At 54.3% G+C, this 20,844-nt stretch overlaps 2 protein-coding genes across 7 annotated transcripts; one reads left to right on the top strand and one right to left on the bottom strand.

The window, feature by feature from the left end:
* Positions 1-89: 89 nt before the first annotated feature.
* LOC101686401 (mitochondrial chaperone BCS1) lies at positions 90-3,906 on the bottom strand. Its single transcript, XM_004762762.3, has 8 exons — positions 3,816-3,906; positions 2,225-2,592; positions 1,983-2,122; positions 1,607-1,801; positions 1,267-1,330; positions 863-1,032; positions 530-647; positions 90-397 (listed from the first exon to the last, which is right to left on the bottom strand). The coding sequence occupies exons 2-8, from the start codon at positions 2,542-2,544 to the stop codon at positions 145-147; spliced, it is 1,260 nt and encodes a 419-aa protein (XP_004762819.1). The 5' UTR covers positions 2,545-2,592; positions 3,816-3,906; the 3' UTR covers positions 90-144.
* Positions 3,907-3,930: 24 nt separating this feature from the next.
* Positions 3,931-20,824, top strand: ZNF142 (zinc finger protein 142). 6 transcript variants are annotated; one of them, XM_045078741.1, is made up of 11 exons: positions 3,931-4,187; positions 4,454-4,605; positions 4,706-4,821; positions 6,366-6,687; positions 9,556-10,155; positions 10,822-10,986; positions 11,912-12,736; positions 14,516-14,693; positions 15,462-18,354; positions 18,907-19,012; positions 19,940-20,824. In XM_045078741.1, the coding sequence occupies exons 4-11, from the start codon at positions 6,408-6,410 to the stop codon at positions 20,407-20,409; spliced, it is 5,517 nt and encodes a 1,838-aa protein (XP_044934676.1). In that variant the 5' UTR covers positions 3,931-4,187; positions 4,454-4,605; positions 4,706-4,821; positions 6,366-6,407; the 3' UTR covers positions 20,410-20,824. The 6 variants fall into 6 exon arrangements, with proteins under 6 accessions (XP_044934676.1, XP_044934677.1, XP_044934678.1 ...); XM_045078742.1 differs by having other exon boundaries at positions 3,931-4,223; XM_045078743.1 differs by lacking the exon at positions 4,454-4,605.
* The last annotated feature ends 20 nt before the right edge of the window (positions 20,825-20,844 follow it).

Raw genomic sequence — 20,844 nt, 5'->3', positions numbered from 1 at the left:
AGTTTCTGTCCCCAGCACTTGCCTCTGTGGATGCCTGAGGGCCCCTGCTTTTTACTTAAGTACCCATCCAGGGAGGTTAGAGACCAGAGTGCTGTGGCAGGTGTTTATTGTTCCCCAGGGGGAGAGCCAAGCGCAGCCTGCGCATCATGTCCTCAGAGACTCAGCATTGTCAATCGCCCCTGCAGGGTCATTCTTATACAGCATGAAGTAGCCCTGTACCTGGGCGGGACTGATGTGAGTCGTAACCTGAAGGACACGTCCTGCAAAGGCCTCAGCCAAGGAAGGTGCTTGCCCTGGATAGAACCTCTGGAACATCTGGGTCAGCTGCCAGTGTGAACAGTAGCCCACATACTCCTTCATGTCTACTCGTCCAGGGCGTATCAGGGCAGGGTCCAGCCTAAGAGGACAAGGCAGCAAAGGCAGAGTCATAGACACAAATACCACTTGGACCCCCCCCCGAAATGGCAGTTCAGGTGTTGAGGGGGTGCAGTCTTGCCTCACAGCCTCAGGGGGCCTAACCCCTTCTTACCTGTCAACATGGTTGGTAGTCATGAACACGATGCGGGCCTCCGTGGATGCCACGCCATCCAAGGCATTGAGCAGTCCACTGAAGGTGAGGCGACCTAGACCTTGGTACTTGACTGGGTCTACAGAGAGGAAGAGATAAAGCAGTGTGGCTGGTCATGACTTTGCTTAAACCCTCTACTCCAACCACATTCCCCGATGCATCAGTGCCTCTCGTGGACTCCTGCCAACCCCAGGCATCCTCAGTCAGCCCTCTGGATTTCCATTTTCTTCCACTGCTCCTCACTTACTCCTATATGCTTAATCTTCCCCTTCCCTCAAAACTCCCCTCACTCACTCTCTGCAGCTAGGTCTCGGCTAAGAAAGGCTGCATCCACGTCCTCCAAGAGCACCAGGCTCTGCTGCGGGGCCACACTCAGCAGGTGGTTGAGCCGGTCATCGGAGAGGCTGGAGTCAGTGAGGCTCAGCAGGCAGATGCTGTGCTCCAGTTCCCCCGCCAGGGCTGTGCTGTGGGGGATGGGAGGACAGGAGGTGGGTAACCTGGGGATCCATTCTCAGGCCCAAATGCTTGTCCTCGCTGTCCTGGATGGGTCTCAGAGACCTAACCTTTCTATCACCCGAACACTTCTCATATCCCACATTTATCCTGTTCCCCAGTCCTCACATTCAAGTCCCTTTCCAACCCCACAGCCTATTTTTTTTTTCAGTTTACAAATTACAAGGAACTGTGACCCTACTCACATAAAACTGCTTTTTCCACAACCAGGGGGCCCATAAAGCAGGTAGCCACGTCTGTAGGGAATGCCTAGGAAACAGCCAAGAGAATCATCAAGACCTAAAATGAATTGGTGTACTCTACCCCAGATGTCCACATTCATTCCCAAACCCTGCCCCCTGGTGGCCCGATAACCTTAGCGTGAGAAGAAATCACCCCCATGACAACTGTTCTTTACCCTTGATCTCTGGGAAGTAGGCCAGAGCTTTATACTCGCCCTGTCTGGTCACAGAGACCAGAGACCTGTTTCCCCAGCTCTGACATCGCATCAAAAACACCCCAGCCAAGACCCCAGCTGCTCCTCACCTCTGTCAGTGTACCACTTGGGATTATCAATGAATTCCCGGACATCTCTGACAATTCGGTTGGCCAGACCCTGTTCTAGAACCACAGAATTCAGTGGCCGGCGGCGGCGTGGATAGCCAAAAGGACGCCACTCAGAGCCCATGGCTGTGTACATCACTGTCTTCCCTTCCTCCTGCTGCAAGGCCAGCTCTCGAGCTGGGAGGGAGAAGATGGGAGGAAGCCAGTAATTCCTCTTTGCCATACAATTAGGCCAAGCTGTGCCAAAAGAGCTTCCCTCGTAGTCCCCTGGGCTCAGATCCAAGCTTCCCTTGCTCCAGTGTCAAATGCCCCCATCTCTGCCACCCCCACAACAAAGCCAGCCCCTGCCGTCCCACACCTTCCTCCAGGATGTTGAAGAAGACCTTTCGGTCAGTGCCCAGAGCTGTGAAGGTGACGGATTCCCAAGGGGTCCCTGTCTGCAGGTCTATCATCTGCATCTCTCGGCTTCGTTCCACTCGGATCCATTTCCCCTGATACCTGCATAAAAGTGGTCCACGCGGGGTGAATGAATGAATGGGTCAAATCCAGCTCCCCTCATTCTCCTCTACTCGTGGAGTCCTCCCTGGTTCCCAGACTTACCAGATAAAGTGGTTTCCAGGGCTGGGGACAAATTCAAACTTGGTGGAGATGCGCCCACTCTCATGCTGAAGGTATGAAGTCTCAACACTGAGGTGCTGAGTACGGGTACTATGCTGGGTGAGCCAGCTAAGTAACCAGGCGTAGCTTCGGTCTCGAGCAGGGACTTCCAGCGTGATCATGTAATGACGCCGGAAAGCCACCAGGCCCAGCTGGGCACCCTTGCGGGCCAGGGCCAGGGCTGTGCCCACACCCACAAGCCCAAAGCCAGCCCCAAAGTAGGGATTGTCCTTCAGGGCGAGAATAAAGTCTGAGAGGGGCATCTTGAGAGGGAAACACTGAACTTACAGGCTCTGAGGCATTTTCAAAACCTGGTGGTGGGGGTAGTGGAAATGGGACAAAACACAAGATTAGTTTAGAAACCAGACTCCGCAATCCATCCTCACCCTTGTGCCCCACCTCCCCCAAAACCACTGCAGAAGCAGGGTGCAGGAAGGATAGGTCAGTGCTACTGTGTTTCCAATATTGTCTTTGGGGTGGAGGGAGGCAAGAGCCCACACTTCAGGCCCCTCTTTCCATTTCCTGTTCATTATCCTGTTCGTATCTCATTTTCTGCAAGGGGACTAGGTCTGAAGATTGTTTAAACATGAGAGAGCAATGTAGCCAGTGTCTCATCAGGATGATGGAAAGAATTTTTGTGGTCCCTGGGACTAGCTGAGATAGAAAGGAGCCCACTGGCCAGAATTAACAGGGAACGAAGAAGCTTTTCTTCCACTGACCTGTCAGTAATCTCATGCCTTATCACCATGTTTAATGACCTTGAAATACCCTGTCCTTTACATGTTCAATTGTTAATGTCCTGTATAGCCCTTTATTACCTCCCCACTAAACTGCCTCCTTAAGATTAATTTTAGTTCTTGAAATGTCATCTTAATGCTTCACCAAATTGCTACACGAGGACTTTCTTCCTGAATCTGCTTCAATCCTATTACTCTCCCTACTGCAACACCTCCAATGGCTGGCTCTCAACAGATCCCTGAATTAGGTAAAAATTCCTCTGCCCGGTACTCAACACCCTCCACAACAAGGCGCCCACCTATCTTTCATAGCTTAGCGCCTAAAACTCCCTGTTGTACAAATAAGCAAACCAGTCTGTTCTTGCTCAAGCAGGTGTCTTTACTCGGAACGCCCATTCTAATTGATTCCTTCCTTCTTTCCAATCGAAGACCTGTCCATCTGCGGCTTCCTCCATGGAGCTTTTCCCCGAATTCCCCCCAATAAAACGTGACCGAGTCTAATTCTAGAGATCCCGAAGGACAGGAGGCTACTTTGTTTCTACACCTTCCTGGCCTCTGCCACTTTGCGTAGGGCGCAGGGGGCACGCGTGGCAGTGAACTGACAGCCAAGACCACTGCCGAGGCTCAGAGTAGAACCCAGAATGCCAAAATATCTATGCATGGAAGAAATCAGACAAAGCGCTTCCCCGTCCCTTCCCTTGTCGGACGCCCAGAAGCCCCCTCCCGAATCCCCTCAAGACCCCAACTCGCGCCTCCGGCAGCATGGTTTGGAGTAACCCGTCACTCCGCCCCCTTACCGCCATGACTCTCTGGCCCTCCCTCTCGATGGTTTCAGCCCCTCGCAGTTGAGGGAAACGCCGCTCGGCCCCGCCCCCGCGTACCTTCACCTACTTCCCGCCGCACCCACCCAGCGGGACGTGCCACTCTGCCCCACAACTCTCGTTGGTACTCCTTGGGCTTCTCGGTTGGAGGAAGGGGTAAGGGGAGACGCCAGAGAAAACCATAGAGTACCTCCGTCAGCCGACAAGGGGAAGAGAGAGCGGCCTCCATCGGCCCGAAGTCCTAGAGGCGGCTGGGCCGGAGGCGGTCGCACAAAGGGAGTCCCGGGAGGCCGCTCCAGCTGCTGGCGGACCATAGAGACGCGGCTCCCGCCCGCCCTGGGCCGGGAGGTGAGTGAGCGGCTGCCGGGCGGGAAGTAGGAAGGGGTACGTGTGGAGCGGGCCGGAGGCAAAAGTTTCTCGAGCACCAGGATGAGGGTGGGCCTGGGCGGCGGGACCCCTCGGGAGGAGGTGCTGAACGGAGCACGCCGACGATCGGGGCCCCGGCGCATCACAGCAGCAGTCCCGGTGCCCCAGCCGCGTCACTGCTCTGGACCCCGCCCGACTATCCGCTGCCTCGCCTCTGGACAGTAATCATGACGATGCTCCATCCCAAGCTTTGCAGGTTACAAAACGGCCTTGCCATTTGCTGGCTCTTGTGATTCTCGCTCCCGTCCAACGATGTGGACGCTGTCATCACCTCCACTTTACAGATAGGAAAGCTGAGGCCCTGGAAAGCGAGGTGACTGTATCTGTCTGAGGCCACGCGGTGAGTCATAGCCCAGAGGCAGGTGGAAACCCGGGTGCCTCGGGTCTTATTCTTTCCGCAGGCTCTCTCTCCACCTTAATTTGGCCTTTCTCTTCCTCAGTGCCTCCTGTGACTACCTGTCTGCCACCTTACCCGCCTTCCAGCGGCTGAAGGTTCAGGTTCTCCATCTAGACGGATAGTCCTCCTTGGCTCCCCGCAGAGCGGTGATAATATTCAGTAAGTGGAAGCTATGATTTCCAGAGAACCCTCTGACCGTGGAAGTGCACTTCCCAGCTACCTTCTGAATTCCCTGAGCCAAGGTTTTGAGTTGCAGAGTTTTCACCAGCAACCTGATTTCCTGGCCCTAAGCCCTCACTTGAGGGGCATGACTCAGTTTCATTCTTACACATTACTGTATACGTTACTAATACATTCTTATACATTGCTAAGTATTCTTATACATTACTATCATTCTTATGCATTACTAATTATTCAGCTTCAGGTAGCTTTGGCCCTGTATAACTGGATATGCAGTTTATTTTATTTTATTTTTTTTTTATATTTTATTTATTTATTTGACAGAGAGAGATCACAAGCAGGCAGAGAGGCAGGCAGAGAGAGAGGAGGAAGCAGGCTCCCTGCTGAGCAGAGAGCCCAATGCGGGACTCGATCCCAGGACCCCGAGATCATGACCTGAGCCGAAGGCAGCGGCTTAACCCACTGAGCCACCCAGGTGCCCCTGGATATGCAGTTTAGTTGCCGTTCATTTCTTGGTTGTGTTCTAGTGTTTTCAATATGAGGCCGTAGTTAATGAGTTTGATATTTCTCCAGGTGGGTTCCTTCATACCTAAAGAGGCACTGGTTTGTTATCCTTGTAGAAATCTAACTCTCCTCTGATGGATCTCCGTGTCTACAGTTCTTCACTAGAATCTCATCTGTCTGACTTGCATAGATTGTTGTGGTTTGTGTTCATTGAAGTGATAATGTCAGTCAATTGTACTCAGAAAGCTCCACGTCTAGGGAGGGAGACTGATAGGTTGCAATGCTGCAGTGTGACCGTTTCTGACAGAGCTAGGTACAAGGTGCCAGTGGGACCCCAGAGAGAGTAACTTCTATGAACGGCATCAAGAAGCCTTCATAGCCAAAGTGACATTGTGCAGATTCTTAAAGAACAGGCGTTGGTTAGCCAGATGAGAGAGATGGAGAAAGGGAAAAGGCCCATCACATGGAAAGGGAAAGGCATCTGTGAGGGTATGGGAGCAAAAGAGGATGTGGTGAGCTTGGGAAGTGGCAGCTCTTTGATATGGCTGGGTCAGAGGTCTGTTAAGGGGCGAGGTAGAAGATGAGTCTGGAGAGGTCAGCCAGGCCAGATCCTGAAGGAAGGGCCTTACACCCATAGTAAGGAATAGTGAGATCATAGTATGTTAAGAGGGGAAGGGACCTCTGGGATCCCTTGGCCCCAGTTTTGTTGCACATAAGAAAACTGAGGCCCAGATTGCTTAATGATTTCACCAAGGTCACTTAGCTCCAAGAGATATAACCTTTACTTTCTAATATATTGGCCAAAACTTGTTGGCTCTCTCCTAATGCTGATTCCTAGTAGCATCTGTCTAGTTTTTGTTCTGAACATTGTTGTAAAAAGAAAACTTCTAGGTTAGCTAGGTGTGGCATGTTACCATCAAAGGAAATGCCTAAGTGGGCAGACACTGGGCCATGCCCCGGCACCAACAGGGAAGAAGGTGAGATTTCTAACTCTGATTTGTTTGGATTCTCTTCCATAGGCTTAACAGCACATAAGGAGACCACAGAACACGTCCGTGGTGATGACAGACCCCGTGTTGGACTCACAGCCAACCAACAACACTGGGGAGATGGATGGACTATGCCCGGAGCTATTGCTGATCCCCCCATCTCTCTCTAACCGTGGAATCCTGGAGCCCGTCCAGAGTCCCTGCCCTGCTGGGAACCCCACACCTTTGCCTGGTGACCCAGGCTGCCTGCTGGTAGAGGCCACAGCAACTGAAGAGGACACAGGGAACATGGAGATCATCGTGGAAGCAGTGGCTGGAAACCTGTCCCCAGGTGCTCCTGGAGAGACCCCAGGTACCCACTCTATTGCTAGCAGGCCACTGGGACAATCAGCCCTGAGGTTTTGTCTGTGCTATTTTTGACCCTTCTATATAAATATGATGAGAACACAAGGTAGCATCTTATTTTTATTCTTAGAGATGTTGTCATTTAATTTGCAGTTGGTGAATGTTGATTGAAGCCTGGCAAGGTGGTTCACAAGCTCGTACCAAGCTCTTGGCAGAGTCTGTTCCTGCAAGGATTTCATGTCTGCTAGGCAGGGATCCAGAAGGGAAGACCTTTCTGACACCTCCACCCAATCCTTATTCCTATAGCATACCGACCCTCCCACTCAGGAACTGCAGCCAGGGATTAGGCAAAAGGCCCAGTGTCTCTACCACCCTGGGCTTGGCAGGGCTTCCCAGAAGTAATCTGGTATTTCCTTGCCCTAGTTTCTTGTGTGTAACATATGTAACTCATCCAAGGCGTGTTGTCAGGAATGGGACTTGAGCATTTATGTTTATGCTAGAAAAATGATTCTCCCCTTTATTCTTCCCATAGCTACAACTTCTTATTTTTAGGTAACTTCCCCGTTTGTTAACTGCCATCCTCTGGCTACAGTTGTCACAACTTCCCTTGGCAGTGTGGTATGGTGACAGCAAATCCTGGAAAAGATTAGCTAATTTGATCATAGAGTGTTTCTCAGCTTCTATGTGGGGAAGCAAATAATAAAGAAAGAACAAACATGGGAAAAAATTTGCAATATATAAGGGAGAATTAAACTCTATTTTTTGGTAAATATTATTTATTTATCAGAGAGAGAGAGCAAGAGCAGAGCAGGAGGGTGGGGCAGAGAGAGAAGCGGGAGCCTGATGTGGGGCTCCATCCCAAGACATCCAAGACCCCTGAGGCGGGGCTTCATCCCAAGATCATGACCTGAGCTAACCCAGGCACCCCAGATTAATCTCTTTAAAATTTAAAGAGCTCCATAATAAGAAAAAGGGTGTTTTGATTTTTTTGAGAGGGCAGAAAAAACCTACAAGCAGTTTAGTAAAGAAGAATAAAAGAGGTCAATAACCATAAGAATGCTTAATCTCATTAACACAAATAAATTGCACTTAAAAATAATTATGAGGGGTGCTTGGCTGGCTCAGTTGGAAGAGCCTGTGACTCTTGATGTTAGGGTTGTGAGTTCAAGCCTCATGATGGATGTAGAGATTACTACATTACGTTATGCCATTGTTGTTTCTCAGTTTTGGCAAAAATTAAACATGTTTTATAATATCTATTGTTGGTGGGAAAACAGATACTGTCTTACAGCTTACAGAGAGTATAAATTTAGTATAACCTTTTGAAGGTCAATTTATCTACATAACAAATTTGAAAATACGCATACTCTGACCCAGAAATTCCATTTCCAGGGCTCCGTCCTCTAGAAAGACTCACACACATGCACAAGAATACAGAGATGAGGATGTCTAGAGCAGCTTTACTTACAAGGGTTCCAAATGACCCAAATGTCTATTAGTAAAGGCAAGCCCTCATTTTGATGTGTTTTTGACATTTTGACAGAGGTACTATGAATTGGACAAAAAAATATATTAGATCTAAAGGTAATCATAGAAAAAAGTATCTGATCTATAGCAAGTGGTGGCGGTGGGGTGGGGGGCAGCAAATTGCAGAGAAATGACTCCTAAAGGCCTAAAACAATATAGACCAAACTGTGTGTGTAAGGGTGGGGTTGGTTATTCTTTCTGGAGGTACATCCGTGTCATTTGAATTGTTGCACTGAATTTTTTTTTAAAAAAAAGAAAACTAGGGTGCCTGGGTGGTTCAATGAGTTAAGCGACGGAGGCTCAGGTCATGATCTCAGGATCCTGGGATGGAGTCCCTCAACAGGCTCTCTGTTTGGCAGGGAGCCTGCTTCCCCATCTCTCTCTGCCTGCCTCTCTGCCTACTTTTAAAGCTTTTTCTTTTTTAGATTTTATTTATTTATTTGACAGAGATCACAAGTAGGCAGAGAGGCAGGCAGAGAGAGAGAGGAGGAAGCAGACTCCCTGCTGAGCAGAGAGCCCTATGTGGGGCTTAATCCCAGGACCCTGAGATCACGACCCAAGCCGAAGGCAGAGACCCAACCCACTGAGCCACCCAGGCGCCCCTCTCTGTCTACTTTTGATCTCTCTCTCTCTCTCTCTCTGTGTCAAATAAATAAATAAAATCTTAAAAAAAAAAAAGGAAAGAAAACCAGCAGAGTAGAAATGGCACAAACCTGGGCTGGAGTCAAGGCTCCGCCATGAGCAAACACAATGTCCTTAACCTCCCAGGACTCTGGGTCCTTCTTCTCGAAGGGCAGCTAGAGGACCCAGTGAGTGTTTCCTAAGCCTTTCTTTATCAAGGTCCTGCCCATTGCTAAAGGAATGCCAGTGATTACTCGTATGATTTCGGTCTTTTGAAAACAGATGTTCTTCATTTTATGAATTACTGTGCTGTTGGGGGGAAAAAAAAATCTCTTTCCAGAAAGTAAAAAGTAATACTTTGTCATTCAAAGCTGTAGATATTATCCTCAGAATGTCATTTTCTTCTTTTGCAAGTTTTCATTTGGGCAAAACATATTGCCTTTCCTTAATGCATTCCAGAATTGGTTAACGCTTGTTGTATTCATTTAGCAAATGTTTATTAAATACCCATTTTATATTGGCATATTGTGCTACATACTGGGAACCCAGGTCACATGCAAATAGACTGTCCCTGACCTTATGGGGCTTACCATCCCCGTATAAGTCTTAACATCTATCTGCATCCCACGAATATTAAAAGATTCACCTACGTTTTCTACTGGAAGCTAACGCCTAGGAGTCTTGTTCCATCTGATGCCGTGCTTCTCTTTCGGTCCTCTGCCTGCAGGTGTCCTGGTAAAGGTGGTGGAGGTGTACTTCTGTGAGCGCTGTGAGCAGAGCTTTGCAGAGCCCACTCTGCTGGCCCTGCACCAGTGTGCTGAGCCCCTCATACAACCTCTGCCGAGCCTCTCTGGCCCCCCATGCTCCGTAGAGCTCACCCCCAGCAACCTCCCTCTCTCTGGCCCTGTGCAGGGGCAGGGCCTGCCAGATAGCCCCCTGCCGTGCCCCGTGTGTAGACAGGAGTTTGCCCAGCCCCAGGCCCTGAAGAGCCACTTCAAGAGTCACCGGGGCCCTCCCGCCACCTTCCCCTGCCCGGAGTCCGGCTGTGCGTTCTCTGCGGAAGATCGCAAGGCCCTGCAGCTCCACCTGAGGCAGGCCCATGCCGCGGTCCCCGTGCCGTGCTCTTTCCGGGGCTGCCCCCTGCTCTTCGGGAGCCGGCAGGCCATGGAGCTGCACCGACAGGCCCATTACCCTTTCCACTGCAACCATTGCAGCTTTATGGGTTCCAACGTCAAACTCTTCCGGCAGCATCAGCGGAGCCACGGGCCTGGGCCGCAGGGAGAACTGTCTGCCCGGCAGGGTCCTCCGGCCCAGGAGCTGCTGCCAGGTATGAGACCAGGTCTTTTTTCTTTTTTTTTTTTTTTGGTCTCAAAAAGAGGTCATGGGGTGAATATAGGAGGAGGAAGAGATGGGCTGGGAGAGAACAGGATTCTGCTGCAAGAGCTAGGCTTGCTAAGACCAGTCAGTGCCGTGTTCCCAAAGAGAAGGCCCCTCGTTCCTGGGAAATAGCCTTACATCTTTGCCTTATTGAAGCAACCGCCTCTGTGGAGGGGTAGAGTGATGAATTGGGCAGGACAGGGTATGACCCTGAATTGCTGAGTTCAGCTTCTCAGTAGACAGGTTTAGAGGACTGGCTGTGTTCACCTGCACTGAGCCGCCAGCCATTGACCTGGGAACCCCGGCCAGGGAAGTGCAGTCTCCCCAGTCTGTACCTCCCAGCCCCTACACCCACTGCAGTGATCTCAAAGCCCTTTCCTTCAAGGGGTGTGAGGATGGCGTCATCTGAAGTTTGATTTGCTTTAAGTTGGAGTGTTAATGATAGCTTAGCTTCTCCTGTCTTGAGTGGTAATAAACGGATAGACGTAGAATCCAAGCGCAAGATTCTCTTATACTAAATGGGGAGGGGGTGGTCCTGCCAGCCCAGAAGAAGAGCAGGATAAGCAGTCATTGCTGTCATTGGCTCCCATAGACATCAAGTTTTATGTGTCTCCAGCTCCCAAACTGTCCCCTAGAGGGGGAGAGCCATCAGAACAAGCAGAGGCGCCCTTGCCCAGGGAGCAGTCAGCGGATGAAGGGGACGCGGAGGAAGAAGAGAGTGGCGCTCTGAAGGACACCCAGAAAGGCCTGGAGAAAGGCCAGGGAGCTCAGCAGTTAGAAGGTAATGACATGGTTAGGCATGAACCTCTTGGTGGTGGGGAGGAATGGATTGTGGAGAGTCTGACATTGAGGCTCTCTGGGGTTTGGTTTTCTGGGTGTTGGTTCATGGCCTCTGGTTCTTACCCTCCCACTTTGACCTGTGTAATGGGAAAATGATAAATGGAAACTGATAAACTATAGAAACACAGAGTAGGGGTTGCTCTCCTAGGCTGGTCTTCCTCAGGCAGAGGCTCTTTTGCAGGGAAAGAGACAGTGATATTGATTATATAAAGATGCCGGAGGTTACTGGTCAGCAGCCTGTTTTGTCTGGCATTGGGCCCACGAAGATTTTTATTTCTGAATCTTTGCTTCCCAGCTTTCCAACTCTGTAGAGCCATGTTTGCAACCCATCCTTCCCCCACAGAGCACGTTTCCTGTCAAGTGACTAGAAAAGATCTGATTGTGTGTATGACCAGTTCTTTCTGATCTCGAACTCAGTGAACCAGTGTTGAGACGCAGGAGTACTTGACCTTCTTCTCTTCCCTTTTACATACTCTGCGGGTTTCTTGGCCTTCCAACCAACCCTGCCAATCCCACTGCCTACCCTCACAAACAAGGGCAGGAAGAGTGAGTATGCTTCTTCCAGATTGTTCTCTTGAGCAGCTCTAGACAAAGGCTTGGGAATAGTGGGGAGCTGGGGTTAGCACTTCAGATAGGCCCACAATCAGGTCAAAAAAATCCTGGTGATTTGGCTTTCTTCAGTACTTGAACTTCTCGCCCCCTTTGTGAGCCTGCCCTGCTGGAGATGTCGTTGTTAGGTTCCCCACAGAGAGAGATGAAAGGCCTCCTAACGTCATGTCCAGACAAATGGTGGTTCTCCCGTGAGCTGGCCAGCCCCTGGCTTCTCAGAGAATCTCGCCATCAACCCTCTCTCTTTCCCTCTCCAGGGGACATGCCTCCTGGCACCGAGTCCCTCTTCAAGACCCACATGTGTCCGGAGTGTAAGCGCTGCTTCAAGAAGCGAACACACCTGGTGGAGCACCTGCACCTGCACTTCCCCGACCCCAGCCTGCAGTGCCCCAACTGCCAGAAGTTCTTCACCAGCAAGAGCAAGCTGAAGACGCACCTGCTGCGGGAGCTGGGCCAGAAGGCCCACCGCTGCCCGCTGTGCCACTACAGCGCCGTGGAGAGGAATGCGCTGAACCGCCACATGGCCAGCATGCACGAGGACATTTCCAACTTCTACTCGGACACCTACGCCTGCCCTGTGTGCCGGGAGGAGTTCCGCCTCAGTCAGGCCCTGAAGGAGCACCTCAAGAGCCACACGGCGGCAGCCGCCACAGGGCCGCTGCCCCTGCACTGCTTTCAGGAGGGCTGCGGCTACATGGCCCCCGACCGCAAGGCCTTTGTCAAGCACCTGAAGGAGAGCCACGGCGCGCGGGCTGTCGAGTGCCGCCATCACTCGTGCCCCCTGCTCTTCGCCAGCGCCGAGGCCATGGAGGCACATCGCAAGAGCCACTATGCCTTCCACTGCCCGCACTGCGACTTCGCCTGCTCCAACAAGCACGCATTCCGCAAACACAAGAAGCAGGGCCACGCGGGCAGTGAGGAGCTGCGCTGCACCTTCTGCCCCTTTGCCACCTTCAACCCCGTGGCCTACCAGGACCACGTGGGCAAGATGCACGCCCATGAGAAGATCCACCAGTGCCCCGAGTGCGCCTTCGCCACTGCCCACAAGAGGGTGCTCATTCGCCACATGCTGCTGCACACAGGTGAGCCCCGCCTGCAGTCACATGGCCATCGCTGGGCGTGTGTGCTGGATACAAGGCCCACAAGGGGCTCTGCATCCGTCATTCCTAGAACCAGATCTACCATTTGTAGTTTACAAAGGAACCTTAAGCTGAGGGTCCTGCAGCTAGTGAAATGGTTATGGTAGGATGGGAGTCCAGGTGGTCTGAGCCGAAGGCCATGGAGAGATACCTTCCTTTGTGATTCAGGTTTGGAGATGAGGGGCAAGTGGCCCAAGCCATCCATACCTGAGAGAGCCTTGGGAGCTGACTCAGACTCTTAATTGGTTGCCAGCATTATACTGATGCTATGAGTGACAACCAGATTAAGCTTCCTGCTGTGGCACCGGCTGACTTGCGATCTCTAGGCAAGCATCAGTGGGTTGACAAGACATTTAAAAAAAAAATCTCTTCGAAGATTCTAGTTTAGGAGGATAGCTCTTAGGCAGCTTGGGACAAAGCCTTTGTTTCCAGCGAACAGTTCATTTCTGTGCATGCCTTAGTCACCAAAGGTCATTTTTCTAAGGCCCTTCATAAAATTTCCCATCTCTACAATACTCTATAGTTTGCCGAGTTCTTTTTACATTATCTCATTTAACGCATAAAGACAATCTTACAAGGAAGGCAGGTGAAGGAGAGGAACTGAACATTTAAATGCCCTGTTGCGGGATCATACTGCTAATGTTAAAATTGGAGCCAGAGTACCATTTTGCTTGCCTTTCACCATAGGGAAACGGGCTGAGTGGGCAGGCAGGGATCATAGGGAAGGGTCCTGAAGGAACATGCCCCCAGCCTCTTAGCACCAGCTCTTACCCAATCCCACAGACAGCTCTTCCTTGAGTCCTTGCGGGGCACCGCTGAGGACTTTGGGATGTCTTACTTAATCTTCTCACCAGCCTTGAGCAATCAGTATTTTTGTTGCCCCCTCTTTAAAGACAAGGAAAAACAGTCTCAGAGGGGTTATATGGCTTGTCCAAGACCACGTAGTAGTAGTCGGCTGGGATCTAAACCACCACTTCATAGCTCTGTAGTTTCCCCGTGCCCCAGCTTCTTTCTTTGTAAAATGGGGCAGTCCTAGGACCAGCTTCATAGGGCTGCCGGGAAGAGTCAGTAAGAGCAGACGGGCTTTTTTAAAGATTTTGTTTATGTATTTGACAGAACAAGAGAGCAGAAGCAGGGGGAGCAGCAGGCAGAGGGGAAGGAGAAGCAGTCTCTTTGCTGAACAGAAAGCCCAACATGGGGCTAGATCTCAGGACCCTGGGATGGTGACTTGAGCCCAGAGGCAGATGTTTAACCAACTGAGCCACCCAGGCGCCCCAAGAGGGGGCATTTCTATAATGCACGTTCTGTCCGTGTTAGCTCTTAATATCTTTATTAGTGGGTTGGACTCCAGAGTCCAAATTCTTAACCACTACGTCACATGGCCTAGTTTTTTTCTCCTCTTCTGCAAAACTGGAGGGAATTAGGGTAAATGGAGCAGTTGGCCATTAGAGCTAACAAGCTCTATAGCAACCAGGTAGACTTGCAGACTGGTCGTGGAAAGTATGGTCTTCACTTTCTCCCTGGCTTCCTCCACGTCGGAGCTGGGGAGAGGGCCAGAAGTAGTGCTGACTGTTTGGAGCTACATGTCAGGCAGTGCGGGAGGCTTTCGCTTATGCTCAGCATCAGGGCAAGCTTGCAGGTGGGGGGACGGTCTGTGCACTCCCTTGATCCACATCTGACCTGTTTCCTCCCCTTCCATCCCTACTCCCACCCATACCCAAGGTGAGAAACCTCATAAGTGTGAACTCTGTGATTTCACGTGCCGAGACGTGAGCTACCTGTCCAAGCACATGCTGACCCACTCCAACACCAAGGATTACATGTGCACTGAGTGTGGCTACGTCACCAAGTGGAAGCATTACCTCAGTGTGCACATGCGGAAACACGCGGGGGACCTCAGGTATGAGTGTGTGCACCCTCCCACCCTCGCCCTCACCCAGGAAGCTGACACTAAGTTAGCCTCCTCTTGAACTCACCGTGCTCTCCTGGCCCTAGAATGACTCCTCCCCGTGCCCCTCTCTGCTCCCCTGTCTCTGCTCCATTGCCGGTAGCTAGCTTCTGTGCCTGTGGCCCTCTCTGCACGGGGAGAACTCTCTGGGCTCAGGGAAGGGAGCACAGACCCAGAGTCCAGGCCCAGATGTGATGGTGTCCCTTGAGCTCTCACAGAGTTCATGCCTAGGAAAGTTGGGAGACAACACTTGGGACCCCCCCATCCTAGCCACATTCCCCATCCAGGCAAAGTTCCCCACTGCGCTGCTGTGGCTCTGCTGAGCTTTTAGGCCTCTGGGGGAGAATGGGATCTAGGCACAGACACCAACCCCGTGAGGCCGTAGCCCCGCAGTTCCTTTGGAGTCCACAGCAGGTGGCTGATCCATGCTGTCTTCCCTGTGAGAGCAACATAGAGCAGGGGTCGGAACAAAAGCACTGAAGGTGGGCTCTCTGCCCTTCGCTTCTTCATAACCCGAGGCAGGTCATTAACCTCTGTGCTTGAGTCTCCTCCCTTGGAAGCAGACGCCCAATCTCTGGGGTAGTGGTAGAGAATGAGGTAGATGACACAAGTCCTGCCCTGAGTGTGGAGCCTTGTCCACAGGAAGCATTACCTTGTCCCAGGAAGTATTCATGGGTTCTGGGAGACTGAGCCTGGCCACTTTGCCTCCCCCCCAACCAGATACCAGTGCAACCAGTGCTCTTACCGCTGCCACCGGGCCGATCAGCTGAGCAGCCACAAGCTGCGCCACCAGGGCAAGTCCCTGATGTGCGAGGTGTGTGCCTTTGCATGCAAGCGGAAGTACGAGCTGCAGAAGCACATGGCCTCCCAGCACCACCCAGGCCCGCCAGCCCCACTCTACCCCTGCCGCTACTGCAGCTACCAGAGCCGCCACAAGCAGGCGCTGCTGAGCCACGAGAATTGCAAGCACACCCGTCTGCGCGAGTTCCGCTGCCCACTCTGTGACTACCGGACCTTCAGCAACACCACCCTCTTCTTCCACAAGCGCAAGGTCCACGGCTACGTGCCTGGCGACCAGGTATGGCAGCTCCGCTATGCTGGCCAGGAACCCGAGGGGGCTGGGCTGGGCCCAATGCCCCCACTGGACTCCGAGCCCCCCAGCCAGCCGCCCGCCTCACCTGAGGGGCCAGACCCGGACCCTGCGCTGGCAGTGGAGCCCCACTCAGACCCGGCCCCGCCAGAGACCAGCGAGGAGGAGAGCACCGGGAGACAGGATGGCAGTGAGGTTCCACAGGAGGACGACCTGGCTGGCAGCCCCAGTCTGGCGGAGGTCGATGAGGGAGGGTGCACGCTGCACCTAGAGGCCTTGGGTGTAGAGCTGGAGCCCGTGGCTGAGCCACCCCTGGAGGAGATCACCGAAACTACCCCGGTGGCCTTTAGGCCCCTGGATCCCGCAGGGCCCCTGAGACTCGAAGGGTCAGATGGAACTTTGACTGAGCTATCTGCCTTTGAAGCTGCTGGGACTTCGGATTTGGGTGCTGAAGAAGAGCCTGTTCCGGAAAAGCCAGTCCCAGAGGCCCCCCAAAACCTCCCTTCCTCAGAGGAGCCCCCTGACAGCTGGGCGGGAGCCTTGAAGGCCACTCTGCCCGCTGAGAGCACTCCGCTCCCCCAGTTCCCCGAGTCGGAGTCCCTGCTCAAGGCCCTGCGGAGGCAGGACAAAGAGCAGGCCGAGGCTCTGGTCCTGGAGGGGCGGGTTCAGATGGTAGTCATCCAGGGAGAGGGGCGCGCCTTCCGCTGCCCACACTGCCCGTTCATTACCCGCCGGGAGAAGGCTCTGAGCGTGCACTGCAGGACCGGGTGCCAGGGCCGCCGAGGGCCCCTGCTGTGCCCCGAGTGTGGAGCCAGCTTCAAGCAACAGCGTGGCCTCAGCACCCACCTGCTGAAGAAGTGTCCCGCTCTGCTCAGGAAGAACAAGTCTTTGCCTGGACCGGGCTCCCCACTGCCCCCAGGTACCCAGGTCTCCGAGGACACAGAAGGTGCGAAGTCCCCCCCTGCCCCGCTAGAAGGAGAGCCAGCGCTCCCCAAAGAGGCTGCTGCTGCACTTCCCGGGGAGCCAGAAGAAATAGAGGAGCCCCCTGGACTGCGCTCCATGTCCGGGGATGCCTTACCCGCAGAGACCCCTGAGAAGTTCCACTTCGAGCAGGGCAAGTTTCACTGCCACTCATGCCCCTTCCTGTGCTCTCGGCTCTCCTCCATCACCTCTCATGTGGCTGAAGGCTGCCGGGGGGGCCGCGGCGGGGGAGGAAAGCGAGGGGCCTCTCTTCTGAGCCGTGGGGACTCTGTCTCCCCCAGCAGTGGGAGTGCAGAGGGCAGCCCCAGGACTGGGGACACGGCACTGGCTCCAAAGCAGAAGGGGGCCCGCTTCTCCTGCCCGACATGCCCCTTCAGCTGCCGCCAGGAGCGGGCCCTGAGGACGCACCAGAACCGGGGCTGCCCCCTCGGAGAGTCTGGAGAGCTGCACTGCAGCCTCTGCTCCTTTACCGCTGCCGCTGCTGCCACACTCAGGCTCCACCAGAAGCGGAGGCACCCCACCACCGCCCCCCCGGCCCGCGGGCCCCGGCCCCCACTCCAGTGCGGGGACTGTGGCTTCACCTGCAAGCAGAGCCGCTGCCTACAGCAGCACCGGCGGCTCAAGCACGAGGGAGTGAAGCCCCACCAGTGCCCCTTCTGTGACTTCTCTACCACTAGGCGGTACCGGCTGGAGGCCCACCAGTCCCGCCACACGGGAGTTGGCCGCATCCCCTGTAGCTCCTGCCCACAGACATTCGGTACCAACTCAAAACTGCGCCTGCACTGGCTGCGGGTCCACGATAAGACGCCCACCCACTTCTGCCCGCTGTGCGATTATAGCGGCTACCTGCGACATGACATCACGCGACACGTCAATAGCTGCCACCAGGGCACCCCCGCCTTTGCCTGCCCCCAGTGCGAGGCGCAGTTCAGCTCAGAGACAGCGCTCAAGCAGCATGCACTGCGCCGGCACCCTGAGCCGCCCCCCACCACGCCAGGCTCCCCTGCCACCGAGGGCCCCCTGCGCTGCTCCCGCTGTGGGCTGCTTTGCGCCAGCCCGGCCAGCCTGCGGGGCCACACCCGCAAGCAGCACCCGCGACTGGAGTGTGGGGCCTGCCAGGAGGCCTTCCCCAGCCGGCCAGCCCTGGACGAGCACCGGCGGCAGCAGCACTTCAGCCACCGCTGCCAGCTCTGTGACTTCGCAGCCCGGGAGCGCGCTGGCCTGGTTAGGCACTACCTGGAGCAGCACGAGGAGGAGGAGGAGGAGGCAGTGGTGGCAGGTGCAGAGACCCCGGAGGGCGGCGCAGGGGCCAGCCAGCCCCCCTTGCGCTGCCCCTTCTGTGACTTCGCGTGCCGCCACCAGCTGGTGCTGGACCACCATGTGAAGGGGCACGGCGGCACCCGGCTGTACAAGTGCACCGACTGTGCTTACAGCACCAAGAACCGCCAGAAGATCACCTGGCACAGCCGCATCCACACGGGAGAGAAGCCCTACCGCTGCCACCTCTGTCCCTATGCCTGTGCCGACCCCTCCCGCCTCAAGGTGAGGCTGGTGGGGGGAAGCCACAGGGGTGGAGGGCGGGGAGGGGTCGTGTTGGGAGAGGAAGGTGGACGGGCTGGGTGGGAGGGGTGCGGGGAAGCTCCCTGGGTCCTCTGGTCCCTACTCCTGGTTATCAGTTCTGGGATCTCTGTCAAGCCCCCTAGCAGCCCCCCATTGAAAGAGGTGCCGATACTTCATAGCACAGTTGCAAAGAGGAGATGCCCTTATGCAAGCATGGCCTGTGACGAAGGCTTTTATTGAGCGCTATTGCATGCTCGCCGTAATTTTAATCCTTGCCACACAGGAGGTGGAATTAGTGCTGCTGTTTCTCACTTCACAGATTAATAGACTGGGAGTTTGGGCACAGGTAGTAAGTGGCAGAGCTGAGAAGCGGCAGACTGAGAGGTCGGCCCAGCAGGTTAGGTGTCAGCAGAGTGGCTGGACCGGGGAGCCCGCTTGATGGAGGGAGCACGGCTGGGGTGGGAGCAGCTCCACCGAGGACCAAGTGTGCACATTTTCTAGGCATACTCTGCTCTTCGCCCCCCCCCCCCACAGTACCACATGCGGATCCATAGGGAGGAACGGAAGTATCTGTGCCCCGACTGTGGCTACAAGTGCAAGTGGGTCAACCAGCTCAAGTACCACATGACCAAGCACACAGGTGAGTCTGTGTGGTTTCCATGGGCCCATGGGGTCCCCCCCCCCATTCCTGGCACGCCCAGCCTTCCTCAGGTGGTGGATGTCCTTACTCAGATTCGGGGTGCATATTGAGGGGTGGGGGAGAGGTTGATGGGCCAGCATAGCTTCCCAAACCACTGAAGACCTGGGAGAATCAGAAGAGAGGTGAGCCTGAGGGCCTGGGTATACTCTGTAAAAGCTTCTCTGCTGACCACAGCTTTAGGGCAGCCCCCCACCCACCCACTGAGAGCCCCACAACATAAATGTGTGGCTGACAGAAGTCTGCTTAGTTACTGCAGACACAGTGGAGCTACTAGGAGTAATGGCAACATGAAAAGTTTGCCTGTTTTAGCTGCTTTGTTCCTCTTTGGTACGGAGTCCGGGAACTACAGGTGCTCCACGAGCGGCTAAATGGCGGTGTGTCTGTATTTTGCATAGAATCCCCTCGCGTCTGGGCAATAACCAGATGCATTTCAGGGTGCTCTGTACCTACGGACGCCGCTCTCTCACCTCTAATCCTTTCCCCTTAAGAATTTTCCTTTCTGAGTTGAACACGGAGTTCTCTTTAAATGGATCCCCAAACTCCACGGGTACCCCATGATCATAAGGGGTTGGAGTTCCCCAACCGGAAACCCCATGGTATCTGAGTGAGTGGTCATCGCCGTCAGGTGTCTACTCAGGAGTCCAGTTAGTTATCAGCATGCATTGGGCACTCACTGTGCAAAAGGGGCTGTGTTGGGAGGAGGGCAGAGAAATGCCAGATGGAGCCAGAACATTCCACAGATGGCAGTCATGAGTCAGTGTGTGGCTTGTGTCTTGTCCCGGGATCCCAGTGACTCCTGGGCCCGCTCCACGTGGCTCCACCAGCTCTGGTAGTGACTTTGTCCGTTGGCCCTGCCCTGTCCCATAGGCTTGAAGCCATACCAGTGCCCCGAGTGCGAGTATTGTACCAACCGGGCCGACGCACTGCGCGTGCACCAGGAGACTCGGCACCGGGAGGCACGGGCCTTCATGTGCGAGCAGTGCGGCAAGGCCTTCAAGACACGCTTCCTGCTGCGCACCCACCTCCGCAAGCACAGTGAAGCCAAGCCCTACGTGTGCAACGTGTGCCACCGTGCTTTCCGCTGGGCTGCCGGCCTGCGCCATCACGCGCTCACCCACACCGACCGGCACCCCTTCTTCTGCCGCCTCTGCAGCTACAAGGCCAAGCAGAAGTTCCAGGTGGTGAAGCACGTGCGCCGGCACCACCCAGACCAGGCCGACCCGAACCAAGGAGTGGGGAAAGACCCCACCACCCCCACGGTGCACCTGCATGATGTGCAGCTGGAGGACCCCAGCCCTCCTGCTCCTGCTGCTCCCCCAACAGGACCCGAGGGCTGAGTGCCTGCCCCCCCCCACCATCACAGAGGGGGTGGTCCCACATGTGCAGACCTGCAGACCAGAAGCAGAGCTCGCCTGCAGCTCCAGGGCCTAAGGAAGGGCTGGCTTCGAGGTTTCGGGGGCTCAGGCTGTAGTACTGGGACGCTGATGGCCGTATAAAGGAGTGACATGGACCACAGATTGATTTCCGGTGGAGACCCCCTATGTTTCTGACCTGTGAGTTCCCGCTTCCTTCATCGCTCCCCCAGAGCCCCCAGCTCTAAGACCTTGGTTTCGCCCATTAGGTCTTCCCCTCCCTCCTTGCTCTGTCCAGTCCTGTGTTTTTCCAGCACCCTCCAGACAGTTGTATATGACCGCATGTGCTGTTGCGCCTCCTGCTCTCTGAAGCATGTTAAACAGAGTGGTGACGAGCTTACCGATGCATCCATGTCCCTC

This window comes from Mustela putorius, unplaced genomic scaffold (assembly GCF_011764305.1).
Source record: "Mustela putorius furo isolate JIRA1106 unplaced genomic scaffold, ASM1176430v1.1 tig00000275_pilon_pilon_pilon, whole genome shotgun sequence".
In the NCBI taxonomy this organism is placed as follows: Eukaryota; Metazoa; Chordata; class Mammalia; order Carnivora; family Mustelidae; genus Mustela; species Mustela putorius.
Note: the sequence above shows the minus strand (reverse complement) of the source record. Positions and strands in the feature narration are given on the sequence as shown.